At 33.9% G+C, this 24,034-nt stretch overlaps 1 protein-coding gene across 15 annotated transcripts; it reads right to left on the bottom strand.

Moving 5' to 3' along the window:
- Positions 1–5,782: 5,782 nt before the first annotated feature.
- LOC136200804 (uncharacterized) lies at positions 5,783–22,371 on the bottom strand. Of its 15 annotated transcripts, none has more exons than XM_065991261.1 (18): positions 22,278–22,371; positions 14,717–14,896; positions 14,523–14,630; positions 14,329–14,424; positions 14,054–14,233; positions 13,713–13,951; positions 13,353–13,622; positions 13,167–13,259; positions 12,965–13,081; positions 11,242–12,187; positions 10,981–11,055; positions 10,730–10,866; positions 10,498–10,656; positions 8,755–8,858; positions 7,262–7,440; positions 6,913–7,137; positions 6,688–6,828; positions 5,783–6,577 (listed from the first exon to the last, which is right to left on the bottom strand). In XM_065991261.1, the coding sequence occupies exons 2-7, from the start codon at positions 14,862–14,864 to the stop codon at positions 13,353–13,355; spliced, it is 1,041 nt and encodes a 346-aa protein (XP_065847333.1). In that variant the 5' UTR covers positions 14,865–14,896; positions 22,278–22,371; the 3' UTR covers positions 5,783–6,577; positions 6,688–6,828; positions 6,913–7,137; positions 7,262–7,440; positions 8,755–8,858; positions 10,498–10,656; positions 10,730–10,866; positions 10,981–11,055; positions 11,242–12,187; positions 12,965–13,081; positions 13,167–13,259. The 15 variants fall into 15 exon arrangements, with proteins under 15 accessions (XP_065847333.1, XP_065847337.1, XP_065847330.1 ...); XM_065991265.1 differs by having other exon boundaries at positions 11,840–12,187; XM_065991258.1 differs by having other exon boundaries at positions 10,981–12,187.
- Positions 22,372–24,034: the final 1,663 nt, after the last annotated feature.

Genomic DNA, 24,034 nt, shown 5'->3' with positions numbered 1-24,034 from the left:
CAAAGATCCATCACAATACACACAGTTATACCAAATTGTGCTGAAGAGAGTATTATATCGACAAATACTGAAAATGCAGTTCCGGACTTACATCAACATTTTGAAGATCACACCAATAATGAAATAGTGCCAGTAAATTCCCAGGTGCAAACTCTAGAGCAAAGTGAAGTTCAAAGAGAACAACACGATGATCTAAATGAACAAGAAGCTATAGCGCCTAAAAACACACAAGAACCACAATTGAGAAGATCCACAAGACAATCCAAACCACCAACATGGATAACTGATTTTGTGTCCAACAATGCCAGTGAAACTATAAGTTCAGAAAAGAAAGCAAAGAAGAAGATGCCAAGTTATACAATACAACATGCTGCCTTTTTGAGTAGCATTGCAAAACTCCCAGAACCAAGCAGTTACTCAGCAGCTAGCAAGGATCCTAATTGGGTTAAAGCAATGGATCAAGAGTTGAAAGCACTTGAAAGTAATGGAACATGGGAGATGACAAAGCTACCAAAAGGGAAGAAAGCAATTTCATCAATGTGGATCTTCAAAGTGAAATATAAAGCAGATGGCAGTTTGGAGAAATATAAAGCTAGGCTTGTAGTGAGGGGTTACAATCAAAGATGGGGGATAGACTATCATGATAGTTTTTCCCCAGTTGCAAAGGTGGTAACTGTGAGATTCTTACTTGCTATAGCAGTTCATTTTGGTTGGGAAATCTATCAAATAGATGTAAACAATGCATACTTGCATGGTTACATTGAAGAAGAGCTCTATATGGAGCCACCTGAAGGATATAATGCAAAGAAAGGGGAAGTTTGCAGACTTGTGAAATCCATTTATGGACTCAAACAAGCTGGAAGGCAATGGAACAAAGAGATAACTTACACATTGATGAAATTGGGATTCAACAGGTCTGTACATGACTACTGTATGTTCTATAAAACTGAAGGGAATGAATTTACTATGTTAGTCGTGTATGTGGATGATATCTTATTGACAGGATCGTCATTGAAAATTATCAACGATGTAAAGCAAGAATTGCACAAGGCCTTTACCATCAAAGACTTGGGAATTGCTAAGTATTTTTTGGGAGTAGAATTATCAAGATCAGAGGATGGGGTGGTGTTATCTCAACATAAGTACATCAATGATATGATCAAAGAGGCTAGATTAACAGAAGCAGAAGTCGCATATGCTCCTTCACCCGCAGGAGTGGACCTTACTGAAGATAGTCCTGTTATCGATAATTGTGATCGATATAGGAGAATCATTGGGAAGCTTCTTTATCTTGGTTTCACCAGGCCTGACATAAGCTATGCGACTTAACAGCTTAGTCAGTTTCTGCAACAACCTACCAAAATTCAGTTCAATGCAGCAGTACATGTGCTGAGATATTTAAAAGGAACGACAACTATGGGGCTGTTTTATCCTACCAGGTCAAATTTAAGTATTAAAGCTTTTTGCAAGAATGATTATGAAGAGCAGGATAAACAAAGCCAAATGAGAATGACTGCATTCAGTGATGCTGATTGGGCAAGGTGCAAGGAGACAAGAAGGTCAGTTGGATGTTATTGTGTATTTCTGGGTAATTGTCTTATTTCATGGAAGGCAAAGAAACAGCCAACTGTGAGAAAATCTTCGGCTGAAGCAGAATATAGGGCCATGGCAACCACTTCATGTGAAGTGAAATGGATCACATATTTGCTGACAGAGTTAGGATTGGATATTGAAAAACCAATTCCTTTGTTCTGTGATAACAAAGCTGCAATTCATATTGCAGAAAATCCGGTTTTCCATGAACGGACAAAACATTTGGACATTGATTGTCACATAGTCAGGGAACATTTACAGAGTGGGCTCTTATGTACTCCATATATAGCTTCTGAAAACCAGCTGGCAGATGTCTTCACGAAGCCATTAACATTTGCTCAAATGTTACCTATGATATCGAAAATGGGAATTGTTGAAATGGAACAAGTAAAAGATAGAAAAACAAGTATAAAGGTGAAGGATATTTCACACGTGAAGAGGGAGTGTTGAGAATGTAGCACGTGTTCAACTAGTGGTCATAATAGACCCCAATTTTGGCGGGAAAATTAGTTGTTAGTCTAACAGCTAATGTTGAGCTGTATTTTGATATTTTCTATTATACCCCTCATTGTCGATTATAAATATTCAGACTACAATAATAAAGGGTAGCGATTTTCATTTACTTTCTTTTAGTTTTACAAATAACACTATAACCGGCTTTTTCAAATTTTTGTTAACGTAGAGCTAAAATTGATTTTGCTTGAAAACGTTATAATTCAATTTAAATCATTTCCGGCATTAGAGCTAAATTTGGACTTCGTAAAAAATGTTAGGTTTAAATTTGATTCTTATCCCATTTATTATTTACACTAATTGCACTTTCTATAGAACTTTTAGAACCAATTTCAAACAATTATTAAAATAATATTTTAAGAATTTTGTTATTAAAAACTAATTTGAAGGCTTCAATTTCATTAAAAAATTTATTAATTGGAACACTAAAAAACTTGGTAAAGCAAAATAAAAGTTGGATTGCTCTCGTGGGGGTAAAACATGGAGACCCTCTTTCTCTGATCCTATTTAGTATAGCTGAACATTTTTTTAGTCGAAGCATTACACGCCTTGTTGATCTTGGTCAATTTGACCCAATGTGGTCTACTCTAGAAATCATAAGATGCCAACACATTTGCTATATGCGGATGCAATTCGATTGTTTTGTAAGGCAACACTCCCTAATGTTTGGGTTATTGCTGGACCGTTTGATTTTTATGGCATTGTCTCAGGTCAGATTGTGAACTGGTGTATTTTGGGAAGCATATCAGTCCACACCTTATAGGTCGCCTTGCAGAGGTCACTGGCATTAGGATTGGCCAACTTCCGTTCCATTATTTGTGGAGGCACCATGAGCTTCTTACCTCAGCGACATTGCTGATAAAGTCACTGGTATGTTCTCAAAATGGAAGGGAAATGTGATGTCTATGGCTGGACGACTGACTTTAATAAAGGCAGTGATCACTGGTTCTTTAACACACTCATTGATAGTTTATAAATGGTTGTCGAGCCTGCTAAACCATTTAAATAGAAGTATTAGGAACTTCATTTGGTCGGGTTCAATTAGAGGATGGAAATTTCTAACTCCACCTTGGACGAAATGCCTATCTTCGATTAAAGAGGGGGGCCTAGGGATTAAGCGTCTAGACGTCTTAAATTTGGAACTCATTGGGAAGATTGCTTGAGGTCTCATATCTGACAATTCACTATGTTATAGGCTCCTATATGCTCTCGATTTCTAAACTTGACAGGCATTCACAGAACGATGCACTTAAGGTCCTCAGTTTCGCATTCGATAAAACAAGCTTACAAACTCGTCCGCAAGAATTGCAAATGGCAGCTCGGGGAATGATCAGGTTTATTCTTTTGGACGTTGGAATAGCTCATTCCAATAGTAGCGGATCGGCTTGAAATCCCTCTTCCTGATAGAGCATGACTGTCGAAAAAGGTTACTGATTTTCGAACGAATGGTACTTGGGATTTTCTACCTGCTCTCCCGTATGAGGTTGAGTTAGCCATGCAGTCTCTTCGTGGTAGTGGGGATTTAGTTGATGTTTGCTTTTGGTGTTCGACAACCGATGGTCCTTTCTCTGTTGCCTTATTTTATCTTTGGTTACTGTAATCCATGGTTGTTCATCCTATCAGTTTAATTTGGCAATCATATATTCCCCTCTCGCATTCTTTCATTTGCTGGCGAGCCTTTAGGGGTTCCATTCCGACATATGACCTTTTGCAAGCACGAGGTTTGCTTATGGTCTCCCGTTGTTGTTTCTGCCAGAGACAGGTGGAGTCTATTGATCATATTATGGTAGAATATGCTTTTCCTTATCAAATCTGGAAGAGCATTTCGGCTTTGTTTGGTCGTCGTTTGACTATGGTGCATAGCCTTCAAGAGATCATACTTCAGGCCATCAGTTTCCAGTTCAGCTCGCAGATTCTAGCATTAATTTGTGGTGTAGTGCCATTGTTCATGTGGTTTGGGTCATCTGGCAGGCACGGAATGAGAATTTATTTAACAATGTGGTCCCGAGTATTCATGTGTCTCTTCGGTTACTTTGGAATCGGATCCGCGATTCTGATCTGACATGTTGTTACCGTAATTCTTGACAATTGATCCTTGGCTAATCTTCCAGTCACCTGAAAACTACAATAGACGTCAGAAAAGGGGAGTGATTTCCGGAGAACCCTCTCTGATGTTAAAGTTAGTGATATTACAGAATATCGAGCTAACACAATTATAGAAATAGAATTCTGATAACTGAAAATGAGATACTTGGGATTTTAGAATGCATATGCTATTTATAGATAATTTGAGATGCATTTAAGACACGTGGCAGCTCATGATAGGCCCTAGGATCCTATCTTTGTGTGCCAATGTATTTCTGAAAGTGAGGAGCTTGTGTTTGGAATCCAGCGCGTTGATTGATCCACGTGTCTGTAAACACTCTTCCGAATATGGCATTCGTCGATATTAAGATGTCTGAAACTTTAACTTTGGTCAAGATTCAGCCAAGACTAACCATCACCATAATCTTGAACGGGCCAAGGCCATCTGAGATCTTCGGGTCATGATATCGCTTTCTAATAAAAGCCTAGATGACTTAATACCATATCAGATGTCCCCCTAGTTAAAATATGAAACTCTTTTAGATTTTCCGTGAATGACATGCGGAGTGTTCCTTTTGCACAAATAACGTCATCGTCATCATTACAGAGCCGTCATATTTAAAGACTTGTAATAATGACTGACTTGTTTGCTTATATTCCCAAGATAGATGTTTGAGCTGCTTATGCCTTTGATCTTATAAATCATTCCCATTCTCCAAGAGCTCGCCTTTTCCGATCAAGGACTTAATATCTCAATTTGAAATATTAAAGCCTTAATGTGTTAAAAAAATACATTATTTAATATATACATTTAAAATATTGAAGGGTGAATCAATAAAATATAAATTTAACAAAAACTTAAATATTTTTAACACTTATAGCTAGGAACAATTTTCTCCTAATGTCTAAAATGATGCAAACTTTACTTCTAATTGCAGCCAAGAGCAATTTTACTTCTAATATTGGAAAATTGGGTTATTATGAAACACAAATATTTTATTTTTCTTATTGTGCACCAATTACATATCAGTTGGTTTTAAAAAAAGATTTTATATTTTTTGTGATTTAATAATAAATTGAAGATTAATATTTATAAATTCAATAAAATATTTGAATTTTTTGCCCCAACTCTACAAAAGGCATTATATATTTTTTTATTCACGTCTAACTATATGTTTGTATCTGTTACTAATTAGTGATAAAACACGCTCATGTAAGGTGTACATGATAAGATTCATGATTGAGAAGCAAGTTTGATGAATTATTGCTTAAATTGACCCAACTTATCAACGTGAGGGATAAAATTACTCTTGCCTACCAACCGTTAGAGATAAAATTGCTCTTGACTCCCAATGTTAGGACTAAAATTATAAAGCTTTCAAGTGTTAGAGATATTAATCATCAAGGTGCCAATTAATTAATAAATTATAATTTTGTACCAGTTACAACTCTTTAAGAAAAAAAAATACTTAAAATATTAATAAAACATAAGGGTGATTTTCAACAAAATATAAATACTACCACTTAGAAGAACCGGCACACCAAAACAAGCAGCTCTAAAAGTTTGAATCCAAGAGGTTTTTGTAGGATATGAGGCAACGTGAGGATATTGTATTGATAGTGATGTATATATATACAAGCCCTAGCTAGCGTAATTACAATTATATCCTTATACTCTATTACCCTCCCGCAATTTGAGCCGGGGGTTTACAAAGGCTCAATTTGGAGCATAAAAATTGAAAACGAGCTTTGGTATGTGGTTTGGTGAGCAGATCAGCGATCTGATCTTTGGTGGGAATATATTGCACGTGGAGTAACCGTTTAACAACCCTATCTCACACAAAAAAGAAGTCAACCTCTATGTGTTTGCTGCGATGATGAAAAATGGGGTTGACTGTTAAGTAAGTGGCAGAGATGTTGTCACACAGCAAGCGAGGAGGCCGAGATAGAGTGATACCAAGTTCCTGAAGTAAAATGTGCAGCCAACCAATTTCTGAAGCACCAGTAGCAAGAGCACGGTATTCAGCTTCTGTAGATGATCGAGCTACCGAACGTTGCTTTTTAGAGGTCCAGGATACAAGAGATCGTCCAAAATAAATCGCATATCCAGTGGTGGATTTGCGATCATCAAGGTTGCCAGCCCAATCGGCATCAGTGTAACCATGCAGCAATAAAGGGGATTGACGATGGAAAAAGATACCGTGATCCTTGGTAGCTTGTAAGTACCGAAGCAGCCTTTTTACTCCCTGCCAATGGGTCAGCGTCGGAGCATGCATGAATTGCGCGAGCTTATTGACAGCAAATGAAATGTCTGGTCGTGTGAACGACAAATACTGAAGACTTCCCAATATACCACGACAAATACTGAAGACTTCCCAATATTTACCTATTTTCGATCCAAATAAGAACCCTGGTTATAGTCGTCGTTTGGTGAGAGAGACGGTTTATGCGGCCCTCAAATAAAAATAAAAAGAACGTAACTGGATAATCACTTACTGCCAAGAAAAATCACCAACAAGCATTCAGTCAGCATCTTTATCCTCATAAATGAGAACATACTCAGAGCCATGAAGCAGATCCTTCAACTTAGTCTGACTCAGCATCTCTCTTTCTAAAGAACCATTAGTTCCATATTGACTTGATATCATAATAGAAAAATGTAGAATATGAGTTCACAGCATATAAAATACTACTAATTTTCACAAAATCCACTTAACATACCTATAGTAAAGCAGCTGAACATCTTGTCGAAGGTAGGAGACAGTGCCTGATATGCAGAGTAGTTACACAAGTCCACTTTCCTTAAATACCTCTCCATCCATACTTACCTTGATGCACAAAGCACCATGCACTACTTTTCCATCCATTTTTTCATTGTTATTTGATGAGGTAGCAATGGAGTTCTTCTTACATGACCTGATAGGTGGCCAACCCACAACCTTTGCTCTGAAAAGGAAGAAAGACTAGATGTCATTCCCATATTTAAGAGGCCTGGAATAATGTTTCAACGCATAAGAAGTTAACTAGTAGTACATAATTGAGCTAGAGCAAGGTCCCTCTCCAGCCTTACTTGGTCGCAGGAGTACTATTGTTGTTAGCAGCAATGTGGTTTGTTCATGCATCATTTTTACTGAGAGGCCTTTCCTGTGATACCTTTGGAGAAGCTGTATTTTGTGCTTTAGCTGCCCAAATCCTAAGCTTTTCATTCACAGAACCCTCTTTTGTTTGCTGAAATGATATTTTTCTGCACTGAAGAGTAGTAACCATCATTTGAGGGATACGAGGGGAAGAAAGGCTTCTCATCAATTTTGGTAGAGTTTAACAAACAAAAATCTGAATTCCTTTCAGGAGATTGGGACCCTGTAAGCCCCAGCCGTAGCTCTGTAGCTTTCAGATTTAGTTTATTGCTATAAATTAGTAAATCAGACCAGTTTACTGGTTCATTACTTACTGGTATAATAACCAGTTTGGTTTATACAAGTAAACTGGTATAAAACCATTTTACTAGTAATAAACTAGTAAACTGGTATGATAAACCAGTATTTTGGTAAATTTAATGGAGCATTTGTTACTTGCATTGAAGGGTAAAAGCACAAAACATCTTGAATCAATACTAAGCATGTTAAAATTATAGATTAGAAGTTTAGAAAACATAGTTGCTGTACTGGTGAACATGGAAAAGTTCAATCAATAAAAACAGGGCATGACATTTGATAGATTTTTCAATGCTAGATCGAATAGAAATTTCCATATGGAGCGGAGCTAAGAATATAAGAGCTAAACAAATACTAATTCTTTTGTATAGAGATCAACTTTATTTCAGCATGTATCTGTCAATAAACTTCATATTAAACATATGTTCAATAACTTAAACATGCATAAAAAGTATAAATGCAAATTCAAGAGCATGACACTAACACCCATAACCATATAATACACATTCAAATTCATTTCTAAACACATGAGAAGCGACTAAGATCATAATATAGGCGACTATTTCAATGACATAAAAAAAACCTATTTAGCACTAGATAATCAAGAAAAGGTATTCATTTGACACTAGAAATACTATTTATAAGTTCTAAAAAAACAAGTTATAAACTTCATACCTAGATCCACATACATGAGCAACATATAAGACTTACTTTAAGAATAATATGTAATTGTGTTCGAAAATTCGATCATTCAAAGAAGCAGACCTTTGGAAGTGACTGCAAGTATGAGTCAGGAACATCCATTTCGGACAAAGCAAAACCGTTAGAGACATCCAGGAAACGCAACAAAAACTCAGTGGAAATGGTGTAAGATTGCAGCAGCAAAAATGCCAGGGAAGCCTAGGAAATTATAGTAGCAAAAAACGATAGGGAATTTTATGAAATTGTAGCAGCAAAAATGCTAGGGAAATTTGAAGATTGCCGCAGGAAAAAATGATACCATATGCTCAAAATTTGCAGCAATAATGCAGCAAAAGACTCAAACAAATAGTAGTAGAAAATTGAACTGTTTCTTTAGAGATGAAATAGAAATCATAAATAATAATGGTTAGAAAGTTCAGAAATGTACCATAATCATGAACTGTTTCCTTGTGAGGTGCAAAAACTCTGCAAATTCTCTGATACCTTCCTTACTTTTATGAAGTTGCAAGATAAGAGGAAGCGTAGTAATCCCTGCAACCGCATTTCAATAGATTACTCTATCAATCCCATATGAATAAAGAAAAACATGAAAAAAATATAAGTTATCTAGAGTATCAGTTGCAGAAGAAATGAAAGATGTTAGGACATTAATCATCTTTCAATCTCCTTAAAAGCTTGGAAGACCACCTCTGAACACGTCTCTTCAATGTATAACTAACGAGTCCAACTATAATAAAAATTGCACAGAGCTTCAGAAACTTGATTTCTTCGGTTCTAAATTTTATGAATGTTAAGGTTATCTTAAAATTCTAGAAAATTTGAAGCTTTTTAGTGGTTTTTTTTCTCACTTTTTATAAGAAAATCGACATGTTTTTTGTTCTTTTGGAGATAATGAAACATCAAATATACCAACTATTGCTGTCAAATTATGTTCTGTTACTTGTGAATTTTATTTTGTGTTGTTAAGGATAATCATTTTATTAAGAAATCCCATCTTAATAGATGTAGATTACATCAGGAATTCTTTGGAAAATACACATTGAAGCAAGCATTTGTGAGGATAAGTCTATATATTCAAGTAGTAACTCATGACACTGAACTTAGATTCCCATTTTAAAAAATGACATTTCTGACTTAAAACGCATTTTCCATCAAATTAGAAAGTAAAACAATAGGATGATGTGCCAATGAAAGTATTGACGTAATTAAATTCTTTAACCAATATTTATTAGAACTATGTTACACGGACACTTCCCTTTAGTAGCGTTTCTTGTTTCGTGTCTGTGTCCGCTTGAAGGCTATTTTGTGAAGGTTGTGTTTTAGAAGTAACATTTCCCGTGTATGTTTCCATGTCCGTGTCCGTGCAACATAGTATTTTTACAAGGACTGCATGCAACTTGTGTCATAAATAAAGTAAATTTCTTAAAAATTAATTTTGAACTGTTATAATCCAACATAATTGCTAACTGTTTCTATAGACTGAGATAGAAGTTTTAACAAGTTGATGTCTAAAACTGGAAAAATTTTGGAACATCTGAATGCTTTATTTATTTGAAGTAACCAATACTTTTTATTGGTTGATAGCATTCGATGTCTAGTTAGGTACAGAGATCTCAAGCTTAATTTTTAGACTAACCATACAAATAAACCCTTGAACTTTTAGGATTTTGATGATTGAACCCTCATCATTTGTTATACCAAATTATGCTCTAAAATTTTAATTTTCGCACATCGATCGAACCCCTAACTAACGGCTTCTTTAGCTAAACTGTTAGTTAGGGGCTCACTGTGTGTTAAATTAAATATCAGAGGCTTTATTCTTTAGAAACTTAAAGATAATAATAATAATAACCTAAGAGACATAAGATGCTAAGGCACACCACTAAGCATTTTAATATCCTACAAGAGATTATTCAAACAATAAATTGGTATAAGATTTTGTTGAAACTGCCTTTGAGTGAGATATTTATGCTAACAAATTGTATAATTATTCAAGGAGTCCTATCATGTTTGTTTGGCATCTTAGCTCACATCTCTCAAAAATTTCATCAATGGTAAAAGTGCTAACCCAATTAAGATATTAAAACACGAGATAGAAGAATTACCCTCAAACCATCAAAGTGGATAGCAGTAATGAGCTTGTATTTAGAGGCTTTAGATAGATGCTTACCATAGGTAGCTTAGTCGAACAAGACCATGTTGTTGACCTTCTGCATTTTCTTTCCTTTGCTCCACTTCTTCTTATTCTGCTTACCTTCTCCAGATTTCACCGGCTTCGATGACCAAGGCGGCTGCAGAGCCTTATCCTTCTTTGGCACCTACAAAACAACTTTAACATCCAATTATTAAAATCAAATAGTATGTAGAAATTGACAATGAGGAAACACAGATCAACAAAATACCATTGATCAGATGCAAAGAGATTTGAACAACAAGAAGAGAAGGAGGTCGATGTCTGGATTGGATTCATAATCACGAATAAGGATGTGATGCTAGCCCAATTAAGTGTAGCTAAAGGGAAAAAAAATTACACCCAAATCTAAGAGAGAGAAAAAACAAAAAAAGTGGATTGCAGTATCAGAATCCAAATAAGATGAAGGGTTGTCATTTATTGAAGAATCGAGTAGGTAATTAGAAGAATCGGAGAGCTTACCTTAAATTGCAATAGCATCCTTCCAAATTGAAACAGAATCAAGCATTAATGGTTGCTGTAATGAAAAAGAAAACACTGCAAACAAAACCCACTATTTATCTCTTACAAAATAATGCACAAATGAAGGTGGATGGGTTAGAGACGACCATTCATCACTACCAGGCCATATTGATAATCTTTTTTCAAACCTAAATCAGAGAATTTTTTTATTGTAAAGTTGAATTAATTAAAATAGAGAGACGCGATGAAGATATTACATACTGCAGAGAAATAAAAGAGAGAGACGCGATGAAAAATTTATCCTAAAGCTCTGCCAGCTTCTTGTAGACTGAACTCTCTTCTCTTTCTTTAGGTTCCGGCACAGAGTGATAAGATGGAGAGCTTTCTAGGTAGACTATCGTTGAGAGGGAGGGGGAGAACTACGATCGAAAGTTCCCAATTTGTCTGTCTCAGTTGTAGTTAGGTTTTCATGTTTGGGGGTAATTTGGGTTTAGGCCAATTGTTTTAGGGTTAATTTGTTTTATTCCAAATATTTGGGGGGAATTGTTTTAGTATTGGAGGGAATCTTCCGGCATTTATTTTCGATTTTTTGTGGGTACTTTCAATAAATTGCCACTAATGTGTATATAGTTTAGTGGGGAACATTAAAATCCCCACAATATATACCATGTTTTGTGACGAAATTGGAACTCCCCACAATATATTCTATTAACTATGGCGAAATCATAAATTCACCACAAATGTTTATGTTTTATGGCGAAATCACAAAGTCCCACAAATGTATTGTAATTAGTGGCGATTTAATTTTCTCCACTATTTTTTCCCCACAAAAAGTTCGATTTCTTGTAGTGGTACTTACCAAAGTATTTTGTGTACTCCTTGAACTGTTTTCTTTTAACATTACTTCCATCCTTCTGCAATACGATTCAAAAACCAGATGTCTCTCCAGCTCTTGTTCTTCTTGCGCCTTTCTATGTCCTTCTTGTGCCTTTAATTCAGCTGTCAGTCTTGCAACCTCATTTTTAAGCGCATTAACTTCATCACTTTTACCATTAGACATCATTCCTCTAGTACTTGCTTTATATCCCAATCCCTTACCACGAACATATCCCGATCTAACTCCCAATACCTGCTGTAGCACATGATCTGGTGTGGGAATAGACTCATTATCATTTATTGGTTGATCCTCAACCCTTTTCATATCTTCCTGCATTACGTAAAATAAGTGAAATTTAATAAACCGAGTATAAAGATATGAAACAAACTTAGTCATAAAAAGAGTACCTAAAAGAAGCCTAAACATATATAATGGTATAGACCAATCAATCACCAATTGTCTCATAACTCAATCATAAACATCAGATCATATATAATAGAGATTTCGCTTGAAATTAGATTCAGGGATAAGGTACCAAAATAGGCCTATGGTTTTTGGAGAAGCATCAATTTAGGCTCCATGTACAAAATAGTACTAATTTAGGCCTCGATAACAGAACGAGACACGTTATTGATATTACACATAAATTTTCCCAAAAATCATAGGCTTATTTTAGTACCTTATCCCTTAGATTTAAGAAAATAAATTTCAGCATTATGTAAAGTTCACAACCTGCACATTCCATATAAACTAGTACATTAGTTCTCCAGTATGCTTTAGATGCAGAGTTCTACATTAGACTTTGGTTTCTCTGATACTAAAACAATAATTACCTAAACCATAATGGTAATTATAATGGTTAGGATACTCATGCTTAAGACATTGATAAATGACCAAGTAACAAGATTATATTCTGAATCTAAAAATGTCATAAGAACATTTCAGGCATGCCAACCAAGTACAAGAAAAGCAACGAGTTTTGATGATTATATTTGTAAATCAGAATTGCAACATCAATAAAAACACATAAAATAAGCTTATGAAACAAAGGTTAATCTAGTTTGACAAGTATACTAATGTAATTGCTTAAAAAGTTCTATCACTTACATAAATCCTTCTTGATTCTGAATCACTGAATGTATTTTGTCCTTGGTCATCTATAATTCCATAAGTGGCCTTCCACACATCAGAAGCCTTTGGCAATTCGCCTAATTCCTCATCCATCTTCAACATTAATAGTATAATCATCTTAAAAGGAACTAGCCAAAACTTTTAAAAATAATTGATAAGAGTTGCCCTATATATTTACCATTTTATACTCTACTTGTGCAAAAGGGGTTGGACCAGTTGAAGAAACTACTATTTGAGAAGCACGATTAGTTGAATTAATATAACTCCGTTCCTACAAGTAATGTGTAAGAAAACATTGATTTAAACTGAAAATAATACATACTAACCATCACATAATAAATGAAACAAAACATTAGATATTTACCTAAAAATCTTTGCTTCCAAAAACTTTAAGCATGTCTTTCCAAGCATATGCAGATAGTTCTTTAGGAACATGTTTCAAACGTTCATCATCATTAGTATACTTGCGATATTGGCTATGTAATTTATGTTTCCATCTGCGATATGCTGTCTTCATCTGAAAGAAACAAAAGTACTCAAACTTAGCCCTTTTCATTTCTGGCCTGTCGTGCTCGACCTTTCCTAACTCTTCACGCTTCTTCAACTTTTCATCAGTACTAACATCAAAATAGTCCTGTACAATATGTAATTTCATGAAATATTTAATAAAATTTAACAATATACACAATTTTTTAAAATTGGTCGTACATAAAATGATATTTACCTGAACCATAGCCCATAAACGGGACCTGTGCTTCTTTTCAATTTCATCCCAAGGCTCAGTTGGAGGTCCATAGATTCTTGCGCAGTATCCTAACCATGATGATAATTTATTAGAGTGTTTCCCAATTGGTCTAAAATATTTGCCGGGTGGAATGAAAACAACTAATTTGTTTTTCCTTCCATTGGTAAGTTTGTCGAGATCCATTCCTTTGTATGGTCCCCTACCACCAACTGATCTCCCTAAAAATAAGTAACAACAGTACTTAATTAAAAAAAAGAATGAAGATATTCTAATTTTTCGTATGAAGCGCTAAAAAATGTTAAATTAAAAATGAAACAAACCTCGAAAAGTTTCAGAATTTTCAGGGCTTATCTCTGTGTCTGATGGGCAAGGATAGTTGGATTCATAATTATCAATGAGATTATCAGATTGTGGATTGTCAGAACCTTGCAAGTGACGAGCACCCATCTCGGTAACCAGTTCATTATCAGCATTGTTATTTAAATTATGCCTCTTTTTGTCTAATATTATGTAACAAACAAAGAGTTATTATACATTCTTAAAAACATTTATAAAGAAACTCAATAAATGAAAATTATAATAACCGCAACTATACCGAGAGTAGATCGACGTAGCGAAGAATGCACGCCTTCATCATCAATAGTAGCACGTGTATGAGGACTAGCCGATGTAATTCTTTTATTTCTTAAATCTTAATTGATAAAATAAAATAATTATTAGATATCATAAATAGTTTATTCATATTAAATACAAGCATAGAAAATAAATCAAAACTTGAATATAATGTACCGTTTATTGGCGCAATAGATGATGGTGTCTGTGCAGCTGCATTTCTAGTTTCATTAATGTTAGCAGCACCATGTACCTGCTTTCCTCTTAAAATTTGTCTCCATCCCTCTATGAAACAAAATTTAACATATATAATATCATACACCATTATAGGAAAATAAAAGTTAAATGATTAAAAAATGTTATCTTTTTACCTTGATTTGCATCTAAAGTAGGCATTTCTTGACTTAGTGACGGGAAAATTGTATCTTCATCGGAATAATCATTTAAGGTAGGTGGGTGAGGTTTAAGTATCGGGTGTAATCTCCTCTCGTACTTCTTGCCCTTTTTTACACTCTTCATACTCTTAACAATTCAATTAACCTTTTTACAACCTGGTACAAATAATTTCTTAGTCCAAAAACCATTCACATAAAATACAAGCTTCATAATCAAATTCTTTCATGTATTAAACCAAACATCTAAAAACACATAAACTCATAGTTTTGGCTGCCCCCTATCAAAATTCAAAGTAGATTTCATCTATAATTATCGAATCAATTATCAAATGTGCTATTCCGATTCTCAGAATGCTAAAACTCGAGCAAGATAACCACCAGCTACTACAACATCATGTGTCAAGTAGAAAAATTAAGATTGCAAGTGATAAGTAGAAATCATTTTCCAACTTCATACATCCATCTTCACAATTGCATCTCAAATAAAACAGTAGTTTCCAGAGTTTCTCTTTTTTCACATATTACATAATGGAACATTTTTTCATTCGTCATTCAAAATACAAGGATTATCGAAAAGCTGGTCTATTGGTAATCATCTCCATATCACTAATTATCAGTTGTCTTTGATGGTCCCCTTTATGTTGTACGGGCAAGCAAGAAACAAGAAACGAAGCAAGAATGACACAAGAAATGAAAGAGAATAACGAAATAGGGGAAAAGATAGTGCAGGAGAAGTGATTGGCAAACATGAAAATAGCAATTCTAAACAAGTCAAAATAATTTAGAAGGCAAACAAATTTATTATTATGCTTGGTAAGAAATTGTTATAGAAAGTTATAGAAGTTGACTTGTGAGTTGTAAATCGTAGAAGTTGACTAGCAAATCATAAACTCAATCCACAATTCAATTTGGTTCCATTTTCAATACTATAATGGGCTCATGCTAGCCTGGTTGCATAAAAAGCTCTCAACAACCACTACAACCATTTTTGGCAACAAGAGAAAAACGCGTTGCTATAAATGAACTTTAGCAACGAAAACCTTTATGTCGTTGCCAATGCTTGTTGCCATTAATTTGAGATAAGTCTCCTTCAAAAAATTCGAGGTATGGGGTTTGTGAAAAATAAGTAGCAACTTTGGCAACAATAATTTCGTTGCTATAAATTAAAGAATTTATAGTAACGACAAAATGTTGTTGCTGTATATGTCAAAACTTAAAGCAATGACATAGTGTTGTTGCTGAAAATGAAAGAATTTACAACAACGAGTATATATTATTGTTGTAAGTAAATGCATTTACAACAACGACTATATATTGTTACTGTAAATGAATACATTTACAACAACAACAAAGTGTTTTACAGCAACAACAAAGTGTTGTTGCGTAAAACTGAAATATTTTGGCTATAAAAGAGGTCGTTGCGAAAGAAAATTATTATGCTGATTAAAAGTAAGTACATTAATTATTTAAATTATATTTTATATTTCAATTAATATTTGATTTTTAATATTAATAATTAGTAGACTAATCATAAAATTAAAATAGATTTATATATATTAAGCCTATAAATAATTAAATTATTACACTAACATTCATTTAATTATTTATTATGAATAATATAAATATAAAAACATTTTATTTTTCATGCAAATTAAATTGAGTATTTAAACTATATTTTCTATTTTTTTTATATATTTTAATAAATATTAAAAAATATTTCTTATTTTATTATTAGTATATTTTTTAATATATTTAAAAAACATTGAATAACAGTTGTTGTTGCAAAAACAATGAGTGTGTAACAGTATAAAATATAAGTTCTAAAACCTAATGTTTTTTTTCATTGTTTGCGCGGCCCCTCTCTTCATCTTCTCTAAAGGAAACCTTTCTCTTCTTCAACCACCCCATTTCTCAAAATGGCAGCCTTCAATGGTCACACTCTTCTTATCTCTACACCTCCAATGGTCAATTCGTTTCCGTCCTTGATGCCCACATAAATTAATTTCGTGAAGAAATTTCAGCAGAAGATCTCATTGTTTCGGAGGGCGAAGCTAGGGATTGATTTATCTGCTATAAGGACATCGATATTAGCGGATCTGGAGGATTAGGATATAAATGTAAATGGGGAGTTTAATAGGGTTAAGAGAAAGAGAAAGCTTGTTAAGTTTAGCCAATTTTGGGAAGAGCGGAAATAGGACTTTAAGGAGGAGGCTAAGGGAGTTGGAGAAGAGAAGTGAACCAGTCAAGATTAACAAGTTTGTGGAGAAGTTTAAATCAAGCTTGGTATGTATATTTTGCTATATTTTGCGGAAGTTGTTTGAATTTTAATTAAATGATTTGTCAAATGAATAATGATGAAACCCTTGTGATGGTTTGTATAGATTTCAATGTTCCGATGCACTTTCTCCCCATAAGCGACCTGAAATGTAAGTACGTAGTTCTTTTTTTTTGTGTGTTGAAACAACACATTTTATTTGAATAATAAATGTTGAATGCCCCCTGTTCTTTCTGATCCTATAATTGTTGGCATATTTTTTAAGGCAGTCTGTGATCCAATTAGGATTAGATTTATCCTCTATCACGTGTCTTGTTGGCATGGAGTATGTTCATTGTGCTGAGAAAGGAGACTGTCTAGGAGACAGCAAATTTGGTTGTTTATAAAATTTGGTTTAATTTTAAAGATGAATGAGATGTTGATATTTTCTTTTTTTGAGATAGGGGTTTGCTGTTATTGATTAATTTAACCCTTCCACTAATTCTAATTTTTCATTTTATGTTCTAAGTATTTAGAAGCCATTTATGGTAGCTGAACAATCAGGAAAACCAATAAAATTGATTTTTCTATTCGTTTGCTTTTCAATTATTGATGCTTTTTGTCTTTCAACTATATTAGTTTGTGGAAATCATACTCTTCAGGTCTTTTATCTTTCTTTTGGCATAATACAAACTATTGGTTTTCTTGCAGGTACAGGAGCATAATCATCATCATATACTTCTGCTGCAAATAGGGAATGCGTTTTTAAATTGCCTATTGGACTACTAAAGCCAATATAGAATGGTACAAGTTTTAGTTTATTCATTGTTATGATTATAAGCTCTTTTATTAGGATTGCAGAGGATTAATTGTCTTTTACATTGTTTTTTGGTATATTTTTATGTTTCTGAGGATGTTCATGCACATGATAGAAAGAGAGTGTTTAAAGAGAAATCTTACAAGCAAAACTTGGTCCTAATTCACCTGCTTTGGTGTCAGAATACCATGTATCATTTCCACTTTTATCTTATTTTGGGTGTAGGATATAACCTGGGATATTATAAAGTGTAAACTGATGATTTTGGGTATATAACATCTGAAAATATCTACTAAAATCTATGAACTCGTAGAGATGAAAAATTGTAGATTTACATGTTATTACCAGCAGTTTTTTGTTGCTGCATTAGTTACCTGTCTAAACTGCAAAATGAGTTGTGTGAAAAATCAACTTGTGCAGTTCTAATATATTTATTATTGGCGGTTATGAATTGTAGTTGATTAAATTAGTCTTGTTTTGGTATTGAACTTCTCAATTAGGAGAAAAATGTATTGCAGATACTTATTTTTCCCAAGAGAAACAATGCAGACCACTTGATGTTGTAGATGGACGGAATAGATATGCACAATCCATTTTGGATGTGGTTAATGAAGCCCATAATAAGTACTCAATTAGATATGCACATATGTATATAACGTGTTTATGTTATCATTTATATGGGAAGAAATAGTTAAAAATAGGGATAAGGTACCAAAATAGGTCTATGGTTTTTAAGGAAGTATCAATTTAGGCTCCACGTACAAAATAACACTAATATAGGCTTAACGTTTAAAAAATTATATCAATTTAGGCCTCAATAACAGATTGGATACGTCATTCTTATTAATCTGTAAAGTTCCGATTTCTCCCTTCACGTACAAAATAGCATCAATATACGTATCCAATCCGTTATCGAGGCCTATATTGGTACCCTTTTTTAAATGTTAAGCCTATATTGTTGCTATTTTGTACGTTGAACCTAAATTGATACTGTCCCAAAAACCATAGGCTTATTTTGGTACCTTATCCCCTAAAAACACTAAGGTTTTTTTGACATTGAAATTAAAATTAGTTTTAGCATAGCATGTGATCATGAAAGGATTAGGAGAAACATAATTGAATAGTATATATTGTTCCATCATTGTAATTGATTTTTGATTTTTAGTATAACTTATTCCATCCTTGCAAAGCATATTTATTCTAGTTTCGTCTTTCCTACATCATTTCTTTTGTACAATTTTAGATGATTATGGTACAATAATTTTTTAAATAATTGGTACCTAAAGACTCTATTTTTTTAATTGTTGATATATATATAGAGTTCCCTTCAATCCAAATAAATTAATAAAAAAATCACAGTTTTTATATTTTTTGGAAAATAAATTTAAAATCGAAAATTTATGGCTGGAAAATTACTTTGGCAACATAACAGTTGTTACCATTAATATAACATTAGCAACGACAGTAGTTGTAGCAAATCGTCAAAATTAATAGCAACGACATGTGTTGTTGCAGTACTTCAAAATGTATAACAACGTCAAATGTTGTTGAGAAAACTAATATATATAGCAACATCAGAACTTGTTGTGAAATGTTACAATAAATAGCAACAACATGTTGTTGCAAAAGAAACCTTTCATTCTCTCACATATGCTCAAGATTTGGCAACAATAAACTTTTTGCAACAAGAGTGTTGTTGCCAAATATATATTTTTGGCAACAACAGTAAGTCGTTGCAGAAACCTTTAGCAACAGAACTTCTCATAACGACCAGAAGTTGTTGCAAAAGTGGAGATGTCGTTGCGAAAAATATTTTTAGCAACGACTTCATCTGTTGCAAAAAAAAAAAATTTCTTGTAGTGAATAAGAATATTCAGGAAATCAAGATTTTATCCCACTTTCATTCTACTTTGAAACTAAAAAACTCTACCACAAAACTAATAGAATACATTATATACCTAGACATATAGTCGAAGCATTAATTCAATATTGAAGAATAACCAATGTAGAAACAAAGACATGGATTATTGCACCCTTCATCCTTACCCATCATTTAGACATTCAGTCCAGGTCAGGTACTTCTCATGAACCTAATTTTACTCGTTAAAAGAATGATAAGGCAAATGAAGATTTTCAGTTTCTTAAGGGATAAAGTTAATCAGATACTGTTTGATGGAATATTAATGGAACAATATACGGCCATACAGGAAAAAAAAATAGGAATCAGTCAATCCTGCAACTGACTTTAAATTGATCAACTCACTTGGCATCATCAGAAAAGGAGGCACACAATTCCCTTTGTCTTGTAGTAATAGACTACATTGAATGTGTGCCCACCATAGGTAAAAGCTAACATTTAGAGTACATGGTATAATGTTTCAAGAGACATTAACTTTGTTAGAACAGTTACCAAGTTCAGTGAAGCCAGGTTCAATTTTTACCTGCGCTAACAATGTTTCCACAACTTCTCTCTGGTTCATGTACAAACTGAAGACACTGTTCTATCAAATTTTGCACATGGATCCAGAGACCAAACCAAAAAATAATATTAAAAAGTCAATAACCCAGGTTATAATGGGAGGAAAAGAATGCATAGCAGAAACTTTCTTTCTACATGGCATCATGACTAAGGCCTAAATCACAACGTCATAACACAACTAAACCTCAGACTTTTTTCGCCCAATCCTTTTCACCTATTGATTGCCATATTTTGCTGGGAAATAAATGTCAACGACTAGCCAATATAAAAAATTCCCTCTTTCTATCAAACCTTTTCTCTCGTTTCCGGTAGTAATATTTTGTTTTTCACTTTCAGGTAACTAAAGAAGATCAGAAACAAAACATTTCCTTTTTTCTTCTTTTTTTTCCTTTGCACATCTACATTAACCATCTTATAAGAAGCCAAGAGGGGCATCCCATTAAATAATAAATACTAAGTAAAAGGATTTTGGCTTAATGTATATTTAAACCTTTAAAGTTGGCACGTTTTGCCTATTGGCACCCTGAACTTCTAAAATAATCTATCACACACTCATAGTTGGCTTTAAAAACATATCACACACCTATAGTTGGTGTGTGATAGGTTTTTAAAGCCAAATATAGGTGTGTGATAGATTATTTTAAAAGTTCAGAGTGCCAATAAGCAAGACTTGCCAAGTTTAAGGGTGTAAATATGCATTACACCAAATATCTTCTATTCATATATTCCTCCAATATACATGACATAAACAATTTTTGGTACTGTGTTCATTTGCTTTCTTAAATAGCTGCATCTAATGTTGACAAGTGGAGTGCACCATAACTTGGAAAGAGAAAATCATAATTGCATACAGATTTTAACCAATTAGAACAACAATATTTTGGTTACAAAAACAATATTTCACTCAACCATATTAGCCATTTGATATGATATGTGCCAAGTCCAATCAATATTAGAGTGAAAAAGATTTTTCATGTTTACAGAGACAAATTTACTGAAAAGCTGAAGAAAGTTCCTAGAAACTAAATTTTATTCTGGAGAAGTTATCCTTAGGAATTATAGGCTTACTACCAAAATAGTACCCCAACAAAATCCATTAACTATCAATTTTGGCCTGCCCCTTAACCTTTGCAGATTTGAGGCTCAGCCTTCCACATCAGCTATGAAGTTTACAATTAGCTCAATTGCAAGCCAGAAACATGAACTTTTATTGGCTCAAAGCACTATTGGGCCCCTGCTCTATAAATATTGTTGTTTGTCTGACCTATTATTTGGTAACATTTATTCCATGACCTATCAACATAGTTGTGACCCAAACTCGATGACCAGGGAAGGGAACAGAGAAGGAGAAAGAGAAAGAGAAAGAGGGGAAGGTACAAGCGTTAGAGAGTAAGAAGAGGCTTTTATTGTTTTGATCGAGCACCGTAGTCGAGAAGTTGAACACCTCAAGAAACGTATCTCCTATTAACCACAGGGGAATGAAAAGAAAGCTTGGCAATGCTTTTATTTAAAAATCATTAGTTTTTATCACATGGCTTTTGTGCCTATGGATGGGAGTACATGTTCTTTTTTAATTGTTTTGGACAGCACTTGATACTGTCTTTTAAATTAGTTAGCAGTCATAATAATTTTTCTATATTTTCAGAACAGAAGAAACAAAAAGAGTTGATACAATTGATACGCAATAGCTCTTCTCCATGCACTATCAACTGTTATGCTAGCAATTCCATCTCTAATCAGCACAAGAGAAGTTGAAAGTTGAGAAGTCACGTTGTAGGAATTAAAACAGTAGATGAAAGGTGGACTTAAATCCCATAGCCACATAGGAATTGAGTCCAAAATCCCATCCCCAATTAAGGTAATATACTACATACCAATTCTAGAATAAAATTATAATATCCATGTTTTCCTCTCAATTTTCAAATACAATCTAACTTACGTATCAAGGGAGTTTTCAAAATAAAAGTACCAAAATAAAGATATGTACCTTTTACTTCTCACCACAATAACTAGCCTGGTTAATTGATGCTAAGCCAACGTTTTGCTACCTCCGCCAACAATTGGTGCATAGTCCTGAATGGAACAAAAATATCGTATGTTAATCCCAAAACACAGTGTACATATCAGAATAGTCTAACTATGTTCCAAAAACAACTCCTCTAAAATAGATGGTATTCATATGATAAGAAATTGATAACTAGGTCTGATTAGCAAATTTAGAACCAAACGTGTTTACATACAGTAATGGTGTAGAAGGAATTGGCATATGGATCTTAGAAAACTTTGGGCATTATAAACCAAACGATTAAAAATAAATGAGAAACTCAGTCGGTTGTTTGGTGCCTTTTGATAAAAAACAATTAAATATATCCAATTTATATTTTTAATTAATTAAAGTTGTCTGACTTATAAAACAAACGGATACAAAATGTAAAATAGTCCCCTATATTAATTTAAAATGTATAATTAAGTACAAGAGCTGTAATTTGTCGCTAGCAATTTGTACTTGAAACTCCTTTTTTTTTTTTGTAGTGTTTGTAAGGTCCCATGACACATAAATATCATTCAAACCTATGAAACACCGACTCGGATGCGGATACGGATACAGACACGGATGCGGATACAGAAAACGACATTTTTAGAAAATATGACATGGGTGCGGCTAGACACGGTAAATTTTATATAATTAATTTTATATATATTAGATATAAAATATAAAATATATAAAAAAACTTGCTAAATCACAAATAAGTCATTATCTAATAGCAATGATGAAATCGCAAGGATTTTGGTGCGGATGAAATCAGACAAGACAACGACAAGAAAGAAGAGGAAGAAAGAAAATGAAATCGCAGGAGAATCACTAAAAATAGTAAATCGCAAAAAAAATCGAAGAAGGAAGAGAAAGAAACCCTGAGCGTTTATAATCGCGATACAGAGGTGAGAATTAGATGTAGTTTAGTTTTTTTTTTGTCAAATTTTGTAATTGAACCATAGGTTTTAAAAGATTTAAAAAAAACCTAAACTTTTACATATTTTCACCATTAGCCGAGTCTCCACCGTGTCCCGCGGAGTCCCTACCGTGTCACTGTCGAGTCCCATCCGTGTCATCGTCGAGTCCTCGAGTCCGGCGAGTCCGACACGGCCACGGCGCCCCCGGGGAAGAGTCCGTGTTTAATGGATTCAAACGAGTTTTTAAAAATTTTCTGTAAAGTTAGGGTTAAATTAATCTTGTTTGAAAAAATTAAGGTTGATTTTTCACAACTTAATATATTAGGATTAAATACGCACTCCACCGAAAATGTTAGAGTCAAATTCGATTCTTATCCCATTTACTAAGTGGATTGCTATTCTTAGCCATAATTTCCCACACTTAACCTCAGAAAAAGACTAGAATACCCTTTCATCAAATTCTCAAATACTCTCAAAAAACCAAAACTCTCTAAAATCTAATCCGGACTAATTTGATAAAGAAATACATTTTTTTTTTGTTACCGAGGAAAGCGACGGACATCCCAGCCAGGCTGGCACCCCCGCGCAAGACCCCGAACCCCTTTATTAAAAGCATAACGCAAAAAGGAAGAAAATAATAAAGAACAAAGAATTAATCAAATACAGGAATTAAGAAAAGCGATAATTAGCGCCTCCCCTAACATCCCTAAGGTGAACTGAACTACAAAAGCTTGGCACCGAGTCCCACCATTGAAAACCTGTCATTGTCCGGCCAAAATTTGCAAGAGTGTC

The sequence above is a fragment of the Euphorbia lathyris genome, chromosome 7 (assembly GCF_963576675.1).
Source record: "Euphorbia lathyris chromosome 7, ddEupLath1.1, whole genome shotgun sequence".
In the NCBI taxonomy this organism is placed as follows: domain Eukaryota; kingdom Viridiplantae; phylum Streptophyta; class Magnoliopsida; order Malpighiales; family Euphorbiaceae; genus Euphorbia; species Euphorbia lathyris.
The sequence above is the reverse complement of the archived record's forward strand: the minus strand, read 5'-3'. Positions and strand labels throughout refer to the sequence as shown.

What these genes read in the sequence shown, in the direction of transcription:
- LOC136200804 (XM_065991266.1), bottom strand. Translation starts at nt 14,864, where the DNA reads ATGAAGAGTGTAAAAAAGGGCAAGAAGTACGAGAGGAGATTACACCCG. An exon ending in AAATTCTGAAACTTTTCGAG is followed by an intron (nt 13,952 to 14,053) that starts GTTTGTTTCATT and finishes ACTTATTTTTAG; the next exon opens with GGAGATCAGTTGGTGGTAGG. An exon ending in GTTTATGGGCTATGGTTCAG is followed by an intron (nt 13,623 to 13,712) that starts GTAAATATCATT and finishes CATATTGTACAG; the next exon opens with GACTATTTTGATGTTAGTAC.